At 57.6% G+C, this 18,421-nt stretch overlaps 1 protein-coding gene across 1 annotated transcript in view; it reads left to right on the forward strand.

Annotated features, from left to right (window-relative positions):
- TRIOBP (TRIO and F-actin binding protein) overlaps positions 1-18,421 on the forward strand; it is a 67,928-nt gene that overhangs the window by 48,707 nt on the left and 800 nt on the right. The window contains 22 exon segments of the mRNA XM_049772468.1: positions 3,035-3,091; positions 6,265-6,333; positions 6,425-6,514; positions 6,791-6,832; positions 6,835-6,902; positions 8,021-8,048; positions 8,050-8,214; positions 8,216-8,251; positions 8,253-8,483; positions 8,485-8,523; positions 9,383-9,481; positions 14,495-14,512; positions 14,514-14,573; positions 14,575-14,619; positions 14,621-14,645; positions 15,581-15,683; positions 16,041-16,059; positions 16,061-16,201; positions 16,295-16,399; positions 17,187-17,273; positions 17,374-17,394; positions 17,396-17,538. Of these exon segments, the coding sequence (XP_049628425.1) occupies positions 3,035-3,091; positions 6,265-6,333; positions 6,425-6,514; positions 6,791-6,832; positions 6,835-6,902; positions 8,021-8,048; positions 8,050-8,214; positions 8,216-8,251; positions 8,253-8,483; positions 8,485-8,523; positions 9,383-9,481; positions 14,495-14,512; positions 14,514-14,573; positions 14,575-14,619; positions 14,621-14,645; positions 15,581-15,683; positions 16,041-16,059; positions 16,061-16,201; positions 16,295-16,399; positions 17,187-17,273; positions 17,374-17,394; positions 17,396-17,536 (1,689 nt within the window). The 3' untranslated portion in view covers positions 17,537-17,538.

An 18,421-nucleotide genomic window follows, 5' to 3' on the forward strand; every position in this document is an offset into this window, starting at 1 on the left:
TGAATGCAGAACCAGGAGTAACCCGTCAGTGCCACCATATATGGCCCCAAAACAAAACCAAAACGAAACAAAAAGGCTCTTTGAGGGACAAGGAGTTTAGTTCAGGGCTGAGGCTCCTGCCTTGCATTCTGCGTTCCATCCCTTGAACCACAAATGATCCCCTGAGCATAAAGCCAAGAGTAAGGCCAGCTGTGGGTGACCCCAAGATCCCAAAACCATCCCCACAAAACACACATGCGGAGCTAGAGAGATAGACCAGTGTTTAAGGCACTTGCCTTGCAACTCCAGGCTTGGTTGTTTTTATTTTTATTTTGTTTTTGTTTTGAGGCCACACCCAGTGGTGCTCAGGGGCTACTCCTGACTCTGCACTCAGAAATCACTCCTGGCAGGCTCAGATGACCATATGGGATGCCGGAGATCGAACCCCAGGCGGCTGTGTGCAAGGCAAACACACACCCCCTAATTGTGCTATCACTCGGGCCCTGTTTTTGTTATTTTTCGGGGAGTTCACACCAAACAATGTTAGGGGTTGGGTACTTGGTTTGGGGGTTGCCCTTGGAATGCCCAGGGCCATGTGGAGCAAGGGATTGAACCTGGGACTCCTGTGTGCAGAGCCTGCCCTCTGCCCATTGAGCTGGTTCTCCCCACTGCTCCTTCTTGACACCCCCCGCCACATGGTCCCCTTGAGCACCGAGCTGGGAAAAGCTCCCCAAGTACCCCCAGGTGTGGCCCTGAGCCCCTGCCCCACAAATGACAAGCCTACATTGGAGGAGCCTGACTGACGCTCCAGGGCTACATGCATGGAGGTCTGGGCTTGGCCCGGAACGAAAGCACAGCAGGGAGGGCATTGGACTTACATGTTCCTGACCCGAGTTCGATCCCCGGCATCCCCTATCTTTCCCGGAGCCCCATCAGGAGTGGTTTCTGAGCAGAGCCAGGAATAAGCCCTGAGCACTGCAGGGTGTTATCTTTAAGGTCCCCCCCCAGTACTGCCAAAAAGCTACCCCAAGCACCAAGCACCTGTGCTTAGTGAGTAATGGGGTGTGACCCCAAAAACAAAGGCTAAGAAAGAGGACACATGGCAGCCCCCCAGGGCCCCGGCTTCTGCGTTGGGTCCTCATTTCTCTCATTCATAACGCTTTGAGGGGACGGGCCCTTCCCTCAGATGTCGTGTTAGGCAGATGGGGCTGAAGGGGGGTTTCACGAAGAACAACACACTGAGCCTGGGGGGGTTGTGTGTGTGTGCGGCAGGGGCTGACTGCTCCCTGTCCAGTCAGTCTCCTTGCCCTCCCAGGGCTTGCCCCTGGGCCAGCGCTGCCACACCCATTTCCTGGGTCCCCCCAGAAAGCCAGGACCTGGGGGCCAGAGCAATAGCACAGTGGGGAGGTGTTTGCCTTGCATGTAGCCAACTCAGGTTCTATCCCCAGCATCCTATATAGTCCCCCGAGCCTGCCAGGAATAATTTCTGAGCCCAAAGCCAGGGCTAATCCTTGAGCACAAAAACCAAAACCAAAACCAACCAAACCAAAGCAGCCAAGTCAGGACAGCCATAATACTGCAAAGAGGGGCATGTTCCTTGCAGGCAGCTGACCCTAGTTCGATCCCAGGCATCCCACTCAGGGCCCTGAGCTCACCAGGAGTGACTGACCCCTGAGCGCAGGGCCAGGAGTCAGCCCTGGGGTGGTCCCTCAAACAATGGGATACTGGTTGGACAGGGGAAACAGCTGCAGGATTTCCCCTCTCCTGGCTAGGATCAGGGGCTGAAGACCCTCAGGGTGTCCCCCAAATGTCCCCCACCCCTCTTCAGTTGTGCCCCCCCCCTGCCCAGGGAGCAGGAGGGGGGAAGCGGCGGGTCAGGAGGCTCCGCTTTCCTGCTGTCCGGCCCACCCAGCGCAACCGGACACCGTGGCTGGCGCGGCCGATGCAGGTGCTGATAGGTGGGCTTGGAGCCACGGGACGCGGCCGCCTCCTGCCTGGCCCACGGTGCCACCCGCTCAGGGCAGGGAGGGGGGGCCCGGGAGGACCCGGTTCATGGGGCCTGCACACAACATGCTGCAGCTGGGAGCCCCCCGGGCCCGGGCCCCTCTGGGGTGTACCCGTCAGGTAGGGCTTAGGGGACCCTGTCCACAGCTCCACAGCCTTTCTGGAAGTCTGGGGGGGATCTGAGCCTCCCTGATCCTGGTCTGGGCCTGGCCTTGAATCTCAGGGTGTCTGAGAGATCAGGGAGGGAGCTTGGGCCCTGGAGGAGCCGAGGATAGGCAGAGGTGGCGTGTGTGTGTGTGTGTGTGTGTGTGTGTGTGTGTGTGTGTGTGTGTGTGTGTGTGTGTGTTGGTGTTCGTTGTATCTGTCATGGAGTTCGTTGTGTGTGTATTGGGGGGGCCTGTTGTGTATCTTGAGGGGCTATTTCGTGTGTGTTGGCAAACTTATTGGGTTGGGGAATCAGTTGTGTGTGTGTTTTGGGGCGCCTGTTATATTATGTGTGCTGTGGGGGCCTGTTTATATTAAAGGCCTGTTTGTGTATATTGGGGGATCTGTTTGTGTCTATGTAAGTTGGGGGCCTATGTGTGTGTTAGGTATGTATTGGGGCCTGTTGGGTGTGTGAATGTTGGAGGGATCTGCTTGTATGTTGGGGGGGGTTCTTTTTCTACCCAGCCCTGGGGCCCCTCCTGGGCTGGAACTGGCCTGTTCTTCGAGCAGGCTGTTCTCTGGTTCTCTGAGGGTCCCCTCTCCAGTGGGGTCACTGCTTCATGGCAGTGAAGGTCTCCTTCCCACTGGCAGTTCCATCCACTGCCTTTCTGGAGGTCTATGGGGAACTGAGGCTGCCAGATCCTGTTCCCGAGTTTCAGGGTGTCAAGGAAGGTCTCCTTCCCAGCAGGGCCCCCCAGAGGCTGCTGGATGCTGGTGAGGCCGTCAACAGGGTCCGTAGCTCGGAAAGATTTGTGGCAGGGGAGCCCGCCCAGATGTGGGGTTCTATAGGTTCTCAGAACCCACATCTCCTGCCTGGCTCACGGTCTCTCCTCCCCTCTCCTCACAGCCCGATCTGCTCAACTTCAAGAAGGGATGGATGTCGATCCTGGATGAGCCGGGCGAGGTAGGTGTGGCAGTGGGGGGACTTGGGGTTTGCATTCTTGTTAGAAAAGGACTTGGGGGCTGAAACTATAACACAATGGGGAGGGCATTTGCTTTGCACTCATGTCGACCTGGGTTCAACCTCTGGCATATGGCTTGCCAGGAGTAATTTTTGAGTGCAGAGCCAGGAGTGACCCCTAAATACTGCTGGGTGTGGCCCCAAAAGAGAACAAAAACAGAGGACCTTGGAGGGGGACTGGAGAGGGATCAGAGTGGGCAACACACTTGCTTTGCACATAGGTGACCCAGGATTAATCCCCAACACCCCATATTGTCTCCCAAGCCCATCTGTGAGTGATCCCCGAGCACTGTCGAGTGTAGCCCCAAAACCCAAAAAAGGAGGGTGCCTTAAGGGACCAAGTGGGCCGAGGTAATGATGTTTTGCCCTTCCAGGAATGCAATTTTGTTTGCTCCTGAGCAACCTATGTGTGGCCCAGAAACCAAAGAGCCACCCAGAGTCTTGGGCTTATGGGAGTGGGCTAGGGGGGAGAGTTTCAGGCCCTGTCCTCCTGGATAGGGTGTCTCTAGCACTGGGGATCCCCTAGCCCCCGCACCTGGTATCCCTGCCCCTCCTTTCACCCCTTACCCAGCCCTGACCTGGCACCCGTGGGGGTAGGACTGAAGCTCAGCTCTGTGGTCTGCCTGGCCTGGCCTCAGCAGTCACGTCTGTGAAATGGGCTGCAAGGGGGAGTCCAGTCTTTATTCCCAGAGTCCTGGGGCCTTTTTTGAAGGGCTCCTGCCCGGCCTGGGGAGGCCGCTACGAGCCTCCTCTGTCCCTCATTCAGGGGACAGTGCCGTGGCCTTTCCTTGACCGGTCCCGGAGTGGCCGGCTTGGAGCCCGCCGCTGAGCTGGCTCATGGCCCGCCCCAGCCCCGCACGCCAGAAGGAATCTCATTGTTTCCGCCCCGCGGCCCTCTGTGCCCGCCGCCCGCCTCCCCCAGGCTGCCTTCCAGGCACACACAAGGCCTGGCCACACCGCCAGTGACCCTCCCCGGCCCCTCCACCCCGATTCTCCAGAGGGCAGAGATGCGAGGCCCCACCCAGTGCACTGGGCCTTACTCATCCTCTTCCGTGGGGTTCTGGAATGTCCCCAGCTGGAAGGGCCCTCAAAGTTGAGCCCGCCCAGCCCCCCACCCACCCAGCAAGGCCTTTACGCTCTAGAAGCCCAGACTTGGGGGCCCGGCCAGCTTCCCTCTCAAGCCGGAGGTGAGGCCTTGGCTCTGGACGCCGCTGCCTTTTCCAGGGGCAAGTAGCGGCTGGACCCCTGGGCCGCCCCACAGTTCAGGGCCGGCCTGGTGCCAAGGGCCCTAAGAGACGTGCCAGGGTAGCTTGGATCCCTCTGGGCCACCCAAGAACCCACAGGGACATCACTGCTTTCGACTTCACCAGCTCAGAGATGTCAAGGCTCCTGTCGGAGGCCACACAGCTGGCAATGGGGTCCAGAATCATTACCTGCATTTTCTTGGCCTCTAAAACTCCATTTCTTTTTCATTCGTTTGTTTTGGGTTGCACCTGACAATACTCAGGATTACTCCTGGTTTCGAGCTCAAGGATCATTCCTAGAGGGGGTCTGGGGGGACCTGTCCTGGGGTGCCAGGATCGAACCCAAGTTGACTGTGTGCAAGGCCTAGCGGTATGATACGATTCTATCCCTCGGCCCCTGAAACCCAGTTTTTTAAGAAAGAGTTTGAGTAAAGATCAAAGGTTATGGGCCGGAGAGATGATAGCACAGCGGTGTTTGCCTTGCAAGCAGCGATCCAGGACCAAAGGTGGTTGGTTTGAATCCCGGTGTCCCATATGGTCCCCCGTGCCTGCCAGGAGCTATTTCTGAGCAGACAGCCAGGAGTAACCCCTGAGCACTGCTGGGTGTGGCCCAAAACCAAAAAAAAAAAAAGATCAAAGGTTATTCCTAGAATCACTCATGAAACTTGTGGCTTCCTCCGGGAAGAAAAACCAAGTTTGGGAGATGATGGGGGGGTCAGATTTGGCGATGTCTGGGTACCCTAGTAAGCCAGGAACCAGGTGTGTTTCCCTGATCTGGGATGGACATGGGACCGTTGAAGGACCGAAGCCTTGAGGTAGCCTAACTGGGTTGGGTGGGTCCAGGTTGTACTCCCGTGAGCACAGCCTCTGCTCAGGCCTCGGGCTTTCTCTCTCCTGCCCAACCCCAATCCATTTATTTTAGAGGAGCAGGTCTTCTTTACCTGAGGATGCTCAGAGGTTACCACTGGCTCTGTGCTCAGGAGTAACCAGAGCAATGTGGAGCGATTCCTCAGCATGGAGGGTACTTGCCTTGCATGCAACTGACCAGGTTCGATCTCCAGCATTCCAAAGGGTCCCCCGAGCACCACAGGAATGATTTCTGAACGTAGAGCCAGGAGTAATTATGAGCACCACTAGATATGGCCAAAAAAAAAAAAATTACACACCCCCCCCAGTATTGCTCAGGCACTATATTTGTGTTGAGACATTGGAACTGGGGTCTCAGGCTAGACAACACGGCAGTGTCTCGCCCTATTTGTCGCCTCTCACCCCCTTCTTCTGTGTCCTGACACCCAGTTCCAAATGGAGGACAGGTCCCAGAGCCCAGGTTTTAGATCCTACCGCACAGTCACCAAACAGAACAAGAGCAGTGCCCAGACCTTTCCCCGTCCCCCGCCCCCTGCCAACCCCAGTCCAGGTTTGGGCTCACATGTGCTCAGCCACATGGGTCATCAGGGAAAGAAAGACCTTAGGGTCCACTAGAGGGAGCACAATGGCTCAGAAGCATCCCTGCCACCCACAAGCAGGGGACTCGGGTTTGCCTCCCCAGCACCAAAGCACTAAAGGGGGGGACCTGGAACCAAGCGGTGTCAAAGGCACTCATGGTGCCTTTCCTGCACCAGGCAGGAGCCAGTAGTCCTGGAAGTAACCAGGAGGGATCAGTGTGGCCCTGGTCCAAGCAGGAGAAGGAAGGAGAGAGGATGTTTGCTGCCCCCTTGGGGGCCTAGCACCACTCTGGACTGGACTGGACTCTGGGCATCAGCAGGGGTGAGAGCAGAAGGGCCTGGGCAGGCAGGACTCCTACTTCTCCCCTGCCTGGCCCCACTTACCACCTTTCCCCACCCCACCCCATCCCACCCACCCTCATTGCAGTGGAAGAAACACTGGTTCGTGCTCACCGACTCCAGCCTCAAGTACTACAGAGACTCCTCGGCTGAGGAGGTGAGCCTCGAAGCGTTCACAGGGTGGCGGGGTGCACTGGGGGTCAGATGGGACCCCCCCAGAGTAACCCAAGGCCTCCCCGCTGCTGCAGGCAGATGAGCTGGATGGGAGGATCGACTTGCGGACCTGCACAGATGTGACTGAGTTCGCGGTGCAGCGCAACTATGGCTTCCAGATCCACGTGAGGCTGGGACCTGGACATGGGGGAAAGGGACCCCAGACACCAGGGGGAGGTGGAGAGAACCCAGACATAGGGAGAAGAGATCACAAGATCCCACACGGAATGGGACTAGATCCCCAGACACGGGGTGGTTTTTAGGGGGGGGTGTGAGATCCCAGACATGGGGGTGGCCCCACTCCCTCCCTTAGTCCTCAGGCCCCACACAGGATGGGGGCAGCTCCTCTGGGTCCCGGGAGCAGGGCTGACCCGTTTGTCCACACCCCTGGGGGCCTGCAGACCAAGGACGCCGTCTACACCTTGTCGGCCATGACCTCGGGCAATCCGCTAGGAACTGGATCGAGGCCCTGAGGAAGACAGTGCGTCCCACCTCAGCGCCGGATGTCACCAAGTATGTGTTTGGGGCCAGCAGTTGGGGTTGGGGTGGTCAGGGGTGCGGTGTGGGAGACCCTGGGCTGTGGCTGCACCTTTGGGCCTCAGTTTCCCCATCTCTGAGATCCCTGGAAAAATTTGCTGGTGGTGCTGAGGGCCCTCCCCAGGGTGACAGTGTATCCCTGTGTCAGGGCTGGGGGCCGTGCCTGAGTCTGTGTTGGGGACTCCGAGGGGCTCAATCCTCTGGAAGTGACAGGAATGAGCCCCAGGGGCCTGATACCTGGTAAGAAACCAAGGAGAGAACCCAGGGTTCCCCCAGAGTTGGGAAATGTGCTAGCGGGACCAGGAATAATGGGGAATGGGGGTGGGAGTGGCTAGTGCAGCCCTCATTGGCCACAGCAAGCGGACCTTGCCGTGGTGACTTGTTGAATCTCTTGGTCCAAGTCCTAATGCTAACCAAGCCCCAATCCAGCTCTAACGCTGACCCTGACACTGCCCCAACCCTGACCTGAATCCTGATCCAAACCTAACCCTAACTCTAACCCAGCTAAACCCTAAACTCTATACCCTAACCCACCCTCTATTCCAATCCTAACTGAACACCAACCCTAACGACATAAACTCTATTCAGAAGTGAGGGCCTGGGGAGCTTTAAAAACCCTGGCTTTCTGTTTCTTTTGTTTGGTGCTATCCTTTTCGGGGGCCAGTCTCACAGCCTCCCACCAAGGCCTGTTGCCCCTGCTTGAACCGTACCCCTGCCCCCCCCTTTGTATACTCAGAACTATGAGGTAGCTCCATCTATAGTGCTCAGAGCTCTCTTCTGACTCTGCACTCAGGAATCACTCCTGATAGTGCTCAGGGGGGACCCTATGGGATGCTGAGGCTTGAGTTCAATTCAATCCCTTCTGTGCCTTCCTGGATTGCCCCTCAGTCACTCCCTTTGGGGGCCAGGAGACCAGGATCTGTGCCCAGCATTGGGGTGCTCTGAGGGGCTACCCAGGAGCTTCGTGTGGCTCCCAGAACTGTCACAGGCTGCAAGGGGCTTTTGAACCCCCATCTCTGCTACAGGCTGGGGGTCATGTTTGGGAGAGGGGTCCTGTCTGACGAGGCTCTGCTGGCTGCCCCCCTGCACTCCAGGCTCTCAGACAACAACAAGGAGAACACCCCTGCACAGCTGTGTCGCCCCGAAAGGCTCCCTGAGGGGTGGGGAGCCGCGTGGGGTCCCCACGAGGAAGGCAGAATGGGCAGCGGCCAGCTCTGGACTATGTGAGCTCTCCCCGCTGAGCCTGGGCACTCCGCAGCGGGCACGCACCTCAGCCCGTTCCTCAGACGCGCCCCACCAAGCCCGAGGAGCTGGAGAGATTCATGGGCCCAGCGTTCTGAGGAACGGCGCAAATGGTTCGACACCCCCGAGCCCGCTGCAGGGGAGGCCCCGCGCCGGGACCTGGTCGCCCCGCTGACCGAAGACCAGCAGACCAGACTGAGCGAGGAGAGATCGAAAAAGAAGTGGCAGGAGCTGGAGAAGCTGCCGCTACGGAGGGGGGGGGACACAGGGGTGCCCCTGTCAGCGCTTCTCAATCAGGGCCGCAGCGAGCGCAGGGGGAGCCCCAACTGATAACCATGAGGCTCTGGAGAGAGAGGTAGGGCTCCCCGGGGCTACTACAGGGTGCCCCGCAGCTCCCATCTGAGCTCAGGGCCGGCTACACACCACCTCTGCCCACCTCGCAACTTGAACCTTTTTCCTTTTCCTAGACCCTGAGATTTTGGAGCTGTGGGTTGTTTGGGGTGTTTTTCCTGTTTGTTTGGGTTTTTATTGTGGTTGGTTTGGTTTTGGGACCATACCCGGCAGTGCTCAGGAGTTACTCCTGATTCTGTGCTCAGAAATCCCTCATGGCAGGCTCAGGGGACCCATATGAGATGCCGGTGATCGAACTTGGGTAGGGTACGTGCAAGGCAAACACCCTATCCACCTGTGCTATCGCTCTGGCCCAGCTGTGGGTAGTTTTTTTGTTTTGTTTTGTTTTTGTTTTGTTTTGTTTTGTTTTGGGGCTACACCTCATGATGCTTAGGGGTTGTTACTCCTGGCTCTGTGTTTGGGGATCACATCCCTAAGGGGATGCTGGAGATCGATCCCCACGTCAGCCTATTGCAAGGCATGAGCCCTACCACACTGTACTATCACTCTGGCCCCTGTGGGTAATTCCCTCCCCCTTTTTTAGTTCTGTCCTTTACCATCTCAGGGAAGGGCAAAAGGAGGCCCCATTTCCAGAGCATCATCTCTGTGTGTCACTGCGTGTCCCCTGCACTGGCTCCTACTCTGCCCTATCACTGTCACTGATGGGAAACTGAGGCATGAGATGGTCCCATCCCTGTTGCCTGGTGGTAAAGATCTGTCTCTCCAGGGCTGGTCCTCTGGGGCCCTCGGGTGGCTGAACCTTGACCCTCTGGGGTGTCAGCGGCCCCTCTGCACCCCCCTCACCTCAAGCAACCCACCCCCAGGTGCAGTCCCTCCGCGCCCAGCTGGAAATGTGGCGGCTCCGAGGAGAGACCTCAGGCTGCCAGGAAGACACCCACATCCCCCCAGGCTACATCTCCCAGGTAAGGCCACAGGGCTGGGTTCGGGGTGGGTGGGGGCCAGGTCGATGGTTTTCCGGGACCACCTTTTGCTGGGGGCAGGCAGGTGGGGAGAGATGTCCCCGTGGCATGTGACACCAGGTGTGGTGTCCCAGGCCCTGACACCTTCGTCGCTGCCCCACCTCACACACAGGGGGAGCAGCTGACTCTGGGGGTCCCTGTGACGGCCGACCGGGGCAGGCTTGGGGACTGTGGCTGGAAAGTGGGGACCCAGTGGGGACCCACTCCTGCTTGGCCCTGCCTTGGGGGACTTCCTCACCGGGGACCGTCAACTTTGAGGGCTTGTGGTCGGCCGGCATGTACGCCCCGAGCGTTCCAGAAACGCCGCTGTGGACGCTTAGCTCCGAGCTGGTACACGTCAGCCCAAGGGTGGAAAGGATGGTTCGATTGCGCCTGATGTTCAGATCAAAATGACTCGATGCCTCCCCCGGTGACCCACAAATAGCCGAGCGCGCTCCCCTGCCCTTTGCGATACGGTTATAGCCTCAGCTGGACAAGCCCCAAGTCTCCTTCCAGGCTGGTAGATGTTTTGTGTGTGCGTCAGGTTAATTGGTTGGAACTTTATTTGCAACTGGGGAGAGGGTAGAGTGATATAGCAATAGCAGGGAAGATGTTGCCTTACACACAGCCAACCTGAATTTGATCCCCCAACATCCCCCCAATGGGTCCCCCTGAGCATCTGCCAATGAACGATTCCTGAGCACAGAGCAGGAGTAAGCCTGAGTGCCACCAGGTGTCGCCCCCAAATGCACAACCCAGTAAGTTTTGGTCCTGGGCACCTGCTTGATGGATCTAATAAAGGTTTGGTTCCCTTCACCACCCTATAGTCCCTGTGTGGCCTTAAAACAAAACAGACCTCTTGTCTTCAGTTATGGGGACAGAGGAGCAGTGGGCCCCAAGGAATTTGTTCCAGCCCCACATGGATGGAGGTCAGTATGAAGGCTCTTGGGGAGGACAACCTGGAGCAGCACAGAGCTTAGCCCTGGTGTAGGGAGAAAGTCACGTGACTTTTCTGTCAGGCCCAGGTGTTGGGCCTGAGGACTGGTTTGGGGTTTCATAGTCCGTCTGAGAAGTGGGGTGTGGACAGGTGTGAACAGGACCAAGGGCAGGAACAAGGGCCATGGCTGAGAGGTGGGTGGCATCGGTCGGAAGGTGATTACGGGTTGATAGGGATAGAAGAGCAGCAGCTGAGGGGTGAGGCCTGCAGCTGTGCAGAGACCCAGGTCCAGGGGTGCAGGTCCCCTGTGGGGAGACTGCACCAAAATTCTTTTTTTTTTTTTTGGTTTTTGGGCCACACCCGGTAACGCTCAGGGGTTACTCCTGGCTATGCGCTCAGAAGTCGCTCCTGGCTTGGGGGACCATATGGGACGCCGGGGGGATCGAACCGCGGTCCGTCTCCTAGGCTAGCGCAGGTAAGGCAGGCACCTTACCTCCAGCGCCACCGCCCGGCCCCTTGTATTTTTTTTTTTTTTTTTTTTTTTTTGGTTTTTGGGTCATACCCGGCTGCGCTCAGGGGTTACTCCTGGCTGTCTGCTCAGAAATAGCTCCTGGCAGGCACGGGGGACCATATGGGACACCGGGATTTGAACCAACCACCTTTGGTCCTGGATCGGCTGCTTGCAAGGCAAACACCTCTGTGCTATCTCTCCGGGCCCTGCACCAAAATTCTTGGCCCAACTTCGTCCAGCTCCTCTGTGGACTGAGGTGGGGGCCCAGCCCGAGAGAGTGAGACCACTCAGGGACCCTCCCTGGGGTCTGGGCCCTTGGGCTCCCCAGATCCAGCTCCTGGGTGGGTAAGGGGGGAGAGAGGGAGAGCACCCCGAATTCTTCCCTCTATCTCAGGACCTCTGATCGGCACCTCCCTCCTGTCTCAATTAAAAGAGAGGAAGATCCTGGGGTCCAGAACCATAGCTTTCAATGGTTAGGGCATTTTGCCTTACGTGCGGCAGACCCAGGTTCGATCCCCAGCATTCCATATGGTCTCCTGCGGCCTGCCAGGAATGATTTCTGAGCACCACTGGATGTGACTCTAAAATCCAAAAATAAAAGAGAGGGGAATTAAAGAGGGGAAACTGAAACCCTAATACTGCAGATGGGGGCGGTTGTATTCAGGCTTCCTGGTTTTTAGACCAGCGCCGTGTGTGCAACCGAGGGCTACCAGCACAAGATACTTTGGGGTTCAGAGAGTAAGGGAGAGGGGCCGGGAAGGTGGCCTAGAGATAAGGTGTCTGCCTTGTAATGCGCTACCAAGGAACGGACCGCGGGTTCGATCCCCCGGCGTCCCATATGGTCCCCCCAAGCCAGGGGCGATTTCTGAGCTCATAGCCAGGAGTAACCCCCTGAGCATCAAACGGGTGTGGCCCAAAACCAAAAAAAAAAAAAAAAAAAAAGAGAGTAAGGGAGGAGCAGAAGGGATTGTGGGGTGGATGGTACAAGAGGTAAGGAGACGTTAACATGACCCAGAGAAATGGCTAACCTTCAGAGTCCATGTGGCCGCTGGAGATTCCCGGATATTGGGGATGGTGGCAGCCCAAGGTACTGTCAGCTAGCTGTGCCTGGTGCATCAGTCAGGAACCAGCGCCCCCCTCCAGGGCTGGAGAGATAGCACAAACAGTAGGGCATTTGCCTTGCACGAAGCCAATCCAGGATGGATAGCCAATCCCAGGTTCAAATTCCGGTATCCCATATGGTCACACCGAGCCTGCCAGGAGCAACTTCTGAGCACGGAGCCAGGAGTAACCCCTGAGCAACCACCAGGTGTGATCCCATAACAAAAAAATAGTGACTAGCTCCTCGTCTTTATTGGGGAACCCTGTCTTCTGACAGTGTCATGGAGGGGATGGTGGAGAGAGAGAGTTTGGGGCCACACCAAGCAGTGCTCAGGGCTGACTCTGGCTCTGTGCTCAGGGGATCACTCATGGGAGGCTCTGGGGGAACCTGTTGTAGTGCCAGAGATAGTCTTTATGTCTTTTGAGGGGCTGCACCAGGTAACCTCAGTGTTTATTTCTGACTCTGCACTCAGGAATCCTCCTGGAGGTTCTCACCCCCTCTGGGCAGTCAGGAATCAAACCTGGATTGGCCTCATGCATGACAAGTGCCTTTCCCGCTGGACTTTTGCACTGGCCAACGCTGGGGATTGAACCCAGGTTGGCAGCATGCAAAGCAAATACCTTCACCTTACACAGTCTCTTCGATCCCATCCTGGGATCCTTTGTGAGGTGAATCCTGGAATCTCAGGGGTTCCAGTGGCACCGAGACTCTTGGTTAGTTTGTGTCTGTTACAGCCTTGCTGCAGCGAATTTATTCTAAGGGCCTTATTTTTTATTTATATATTTTCGTTTGGGGGCTTGCACCCGACAGTGCTCAGGAATTAACTCCTGGCTTGCTCAGCAAAACCATTTGGTGATGCCAGGGAACAAATCTGGGTCGGCTGAGTGCAAAAACAAATACTCCTCCCCACTGTGCTATTGCTCTGGCCCCTTGGGCTTTATTTACTGGGACTTGGGGCTCACTCCTTTGGGGGCCCTGCTCAAGAGAGCCAGGGGTTCCTTGTGATCATCCTCAGCCAACTGGGCCAATGGTTCAATGCAAGAATCACTGTGGCCGAAGCTTAGATCCTGAAGTCCTCCAGTTCACCCCCATGGTGTTCAGGGGCTGTGCTGATTCCGGGGATTGAGCCACAGGGCTCGGCTGCAGACTAAGTCTGTGCCTTGACTCACTCATCTCGGTACTATCTCTGATCCCTGGTACCACCTGGATTTCCGGGTCACACCTGGCAGTGCTCAGAGGCTATTCCTGGCGCCATTCTGGAGGTCACCCTCTGAGGTGCTTGGGTGGACCATGGGGTTTGGATGTATCAAACCTGGGGTTCCTGTCCGCCAAATCTGTAACCGCAGCACTTGGAAATCATTTCCCCAACTACCATGCTCACTGCTGGAGATGACTGTCAGAGTTGGGGTCATTTAAAATGCCCCCAGCAGGGCCGGAGTAATAGCACAGCATTAGGATGTCTCGCTTTGCACACGGCTGACTCAGGATAGACCTGGATTCAGTTCCCGGCATCCCATATGGTCCCCTGAGCCTGCAAGGAGCAATTTCTGAGCACAGAGCCAGTAGTAACCCCTGAGCACCACCAGGTGTGGCTCAAAAACCAAAAACAAATACAGAAATAGGAAACCTAAACAAAACAGGGGCCCAGTAGGGTGTTTGCCTTGCACTTGGCCAATCCAGGACAGACCCAGGTTCGATCCCTAGCATCCCATATGGTTCCCCAAGTCTGCCAGGAGCAATTTTCTTTTTTTCTTTTTGGTTTTGGGCCACACCTTGGCGGCATTCAGGGGTTACTCCTGGCTCTGCACTCAGAAATCGCTCCCGACAGGCTCAGGAACCATATGGGATATGCCGGGGAACTGAATCCGGGTCCATCCTGAGTCAGCTGCATGCAAAGCAAAATGCCCTATACACGCTGTGCTTATTGCTCTGGCCCCCTAGGAGTATAAAACAAAACAAAAACAAAAACAAGAACAAAACAATAAGATAAAGTATAGTGGCAAGTGGGTAGGCGATTGCCTTGCAGTTATCCAACCTGGGTTCAAGTCCCAGAACTCCATACAGTGCCCCCCAGGCTCCTGCCAGAATGGTTCCAAAACTCAAAACAAAACAAAAAAGGTGGGGTGACAGGGCTGGAACAGTGGTGCAGGCTGTATGGCATTCTGCCTTGCATGCACTAACCCAGGACGGACTGTGGTTTGATTTCCGGCATCACCATATGGTCCCCCAAGCCGGGAGCGATTTCTGAGTGCATAGCCAGGAGTAAACCCTGAGCGTCACCGGGTGTGACCCAAAAAGCAAAAAGCAAAAAAAAAGTGGGTGACAGGAGGGTCACTGCAGGCACCCAAGGCTGCTGGCATCAGGCTGGGCACAGGCAGGCAGCAGCCCCCAACCTGTCACCCCCCCTGCTCCTTGCTCCCTGGGCAGGAGGCCTGCGAGCGCAGCCTTGGCAGAGATGGAGTCCTCGCACCAGCAGCTGCTGGAGGAACTGCAGCGACACCATGAAGCGGGAGCTGCAGCGGCTGCAGCAAGAAAAGGACTGGCTCCTGGCCTGAGGAGACGGCGGCCACCGCTTCCGGTGCGTTTTGGGGCTCATGCTCAGGAGGCCGGAAGGGGCTGGGGCTTGAACCCTGCGGCCCACGAATGCTCACTTTGGGCTTGCTTCATAGCCCAGGCCCTGGGATTTTATATTTGGGGGGGCCCACATTTCACAGTGCTTGGGCTTACTCCTGACTGTGTGCTCAGGGGATCACTCTTAGCAGTGCTCAGGGCACCATAGGAGAGGCTGGGATTGAACTCAGATTGGTGAACATTCCATCCACCATAGGATGATTTCCCCAGTCCAGACCTTGCCATTTTGTTCTTGTTTGTTGTTGGGGGGCTCCCCCTGGCAGATCTTGGGGTGCCGGGGCCCATTCTTGCATTCACAGCCTGGGGATGCCTTTAACTAATAGAAGGGTTTTGTTCCCATAAGAAGTCCATCAGAGGGTACTTGGGGGTCCCCGGGATCCCAGTCAGGGGCTTGAGATCCTGATACTTGCAGCTGTCCCTCTGACTCTGCACTCTGGAACCCAGCTGGACAAGGTGGGAGCAGATGGGTATCTGTGGTATCCCTCAGAAATCACTGACTTGAATGAGGAGCAATAGCACATCGGGGTGGGAGCTTGCCTTGCATTGCGGTCAACCCAGGTTCAATTCCTGGCATCCCATTCTCGGCATTCCCCGAGTGTGCCAGGCATGATTTTTGAGCACAGAGTCAGGAGGAATCTCTGAATACTGCCAGGTTTGCCCCCCCCAAAATAAAGCAAAAACAAAAAAAAGTGACTGACTAGGGGTCACTCATCCCCCCAGCAGGCTTCTCAAACAGCTGACACCCTGTCCCTGGCTAGCCTGTCCCTGCTCAGTGGTTTTCGGCTCGTGGGTCCCTGTCCCACCCCGTCAGCTGATATCACTGTTCTATGGGGGTGGCAACCCCCTCTGAGCTCCCTCCTCACGCCCCTCTGCCCACTCCAGCCATCGAGGCCGTGAAGAAAGCCTACAAGGAGGAGCTGAGCCGGGAGCTGAGCAAGACTCAGGGTGTCCACCAGGGCCCCGATGGCCTGCAGCAGCAGCACCAGTGAGTCGGGTGTTCAGCAGGCTCAGGAGTCAGGGATCCTGGGGTGGGGGGGACACGTGAGGAGGGGAGATGGGCAAAAAGCCTCGCGTGCTCAGCCAGGCCCCTAGCTCAGCCATGCGGAGTCTGGGTTTGGGTTTCTGGCTTTACCACTGTGCAGGGGCTCGAACCCAAGACCCTGAGCTATCACTTGGGCCTGGTCCCCTTGCTTAGCGGCCTGGGCGCTCCTGGAGCTGGGCTGCACTGCTGCACTCGGCTAGTAGGTGTCCTGTGCGCTCCTGGCCGCAGCACCTGTCTGGGGCTTGCAGGCGAGCTGGGGCCAGTGGTCCTGGGTCCGACGTGGGACTGTCCACCCCACAGGTCCGACGTGGAGGGGCTGAAAGCGCGAGCTGCAGGTGCTGTCCGAGCAGTACTCGCAGAAGTGCCTGGAGATCGGGGCCCTGACGCTCCAGGCGGAGGAGCGAGAGCACACGCTGCGCTGCTGCCAGCAGGAAGGCCAGGAGCTCCAGAGGCACAACCAGGTGGGGCCAGCCCAGGGCCTGTGGAGGGTGGAGAAGAGGGAGTCCCTCACCCCAACATACACACACTGACCCTCCCTCCTGCCTGCCCCCCAGGACCTGCACGCCCGCCTGTCGGAGGAGATTGACCGGCTGCGCAGTTTCATCGCCTCGCAGGGCTCCAGCAAGGGCTGCGGAGAAAGGAGCTCCTGCGAGTTGGAAGTGAGCTGAGCCCCGTGGGGGGCAGGAGGGGAGCCCCGGGTCTAGCCCCTCTCCCTGCCGCCTGGCCACAGCCCCTCTCGCCTCTGTGAAATGGGGCCAATAACACCTCCTCGGCTGGGAAAAAAAAGTACGGGGCCTTTAGGACACTCAGTATTTCAGTGAATTGAGGGCCAGAGTACATACGGTGGGGGAAGGCATTTGTCTTGCACTTGTTCAACGTAGGTTCGATCCATGGGTACCCCAGATGGTCCCCTTCCCCCAATCCCTGTCAGGAGTGATCCCTGCCTGAGCACAGAGTCAGGAATAAGCCCTATATTTACAGTGGCAAAAATAGAAATGAAAAGAAATGGAGGGGCTGGAGCAATAGCCTGGCGGGGAAGGGCATTTACACGTGTTGGACGGACCAGGATTCAATCCCAGCATCCCATATCGTGCCCCAAGCCCGCCAGGAGCGATTTCTGAGAGCAGAGCCAGCAATGACCCCTGAGCACCACAGGGCATGCCCCCCAACACAAGTAAAAGAAAAGGAAATGATAGTGGGGTGACAGAGGAGGTGAAGGAGCTGGTATTGCTTATGCATGGTTAATCCCGGTTCGATCCCAGGCACATGTCCAGGTCCCCCCGAACCCTGCCAGGAGTGACCCTGAGCAGAGTCTGGAGTCATTCCTGGATACACGGGTATGGCCAAAGTCCACACCAACACACCTTCACCGTGCCATTTGGGGCCCAGGCAGGGCAGGGGCCTGGGCTGGGGTGGGCCTGCCTGATGACCCGATGACCCCCGCAGGTGCTGCTGCGGGTGAAGGAGAACGAGCTGCAGTACTTAAAGAAGGAGGTTCAGTCCCTCCGCGACGAGCTGCAGATGCTGCAGAAGGTGAGGCCGGCCGGGGCACAGGGGCTCGGGGAGGCAGGGGGTGGCCCCTGCTGCTGCTCGCTGCACCCCGCGCGGATGCTCAGCGCCCCCCTTGCCCCAGGACAAGCGCTTCACGTCGGGCCAAGTACCAGGACGTGTACGTGGAGCTGAACCACATCAAGACGCGTTCGGAGCGCGAGATCGAGCAGCTCAAGGAGCACCTGCGCCTGGCCACGGCCGCCCTGCGCGAGCGCGACGGGCTGCGCGCCGGCCTGGCCGACTAGAGGTGGGCGGGGCCTGGAGGGAGGTGGGCGGGGCCCGGCATGTCATGGGTGGACGTGGCCCAGCGTAAGAAGTTGGGTGTGGGCGTGGCCCAGTGTAAGGACTAGGCGGACCTTGAGGGTAGTGGGCGGATCCCAGTATGATGATGTGGGCGGGGCCTTGAGGGAGATGGCGTTATCCAGTATACGGAGGTGGGCGGGGCCTTGAGGAATGTGGACAGGACCCAGTACAAGGAGGTGGGCGTGGTCTTGGGAGCTGGATATGGCCCAGTATAATAAGGGGCGGGGCCTTGGTGAGCGTGGGCGGGACTCAGTAGGTGGGTGTGGGCGGGCCTAGAAAATGAGAGGGCCTCCTATAAGGAGGTGGGCGGGGTTTAGGGGTAGGTGGGTGTGTCCCGCCTCAGTTAGGGCCAGCCACAGGTAGTTGCCTGGCCTAGTCCAGAGGAGGCTACTGGGACCTGTCCTTGGGGGAGGTGAGCAGGGTGTGAGCAGGCCACTTCCTTCCTGGGGACACAATACGGCCCCCAACAGCTTTCCAGGGACCCCAGATCAGGGACCCAATCCAGTCTATCCCCTTCTCCCTTGTCTCAGTTACCCAAGGCCCAAAGGTGTGGGGTTTGGGAGCATTTGGAGATGTCTTTTCTGTTGGGGGGAGCAGGAAATCAAACCCAGGGCCTGGACCCCCAAGGACCCTCCCTGGACCCTCCCCTTACCGAGTGATTTTTTTTTCCTGATGCCCAGGGGGTCCTGTTTGCCTCTTTCTAAGCCGCTTTACAGTCTGTTATTGCCACTCACCCCTGACTCTGCCTTGTGTGGCCCTAAAACAGCAGACTGCTTCCCTCCTTACCCACAGCATCCACCTGTACTGGCAGCACCCATCCGCCTGGG

The sequence above is a fragment of the Suncus etruscus genome, chromosome 4, assembly GCF_024139225.1.
Source record: "Suncus etruscus isolate mSunEtr1 chromosome 4, mSunEtr1.pri.cur, whole genome shotgun sequence".
Taxonomy (NCBI): domain Eukaryota; kingdom Metazoa; phylum Chordata; class Mammalia; order Eulipotyphla; family Soricidae; genus Suncus; species Suncus etruscus.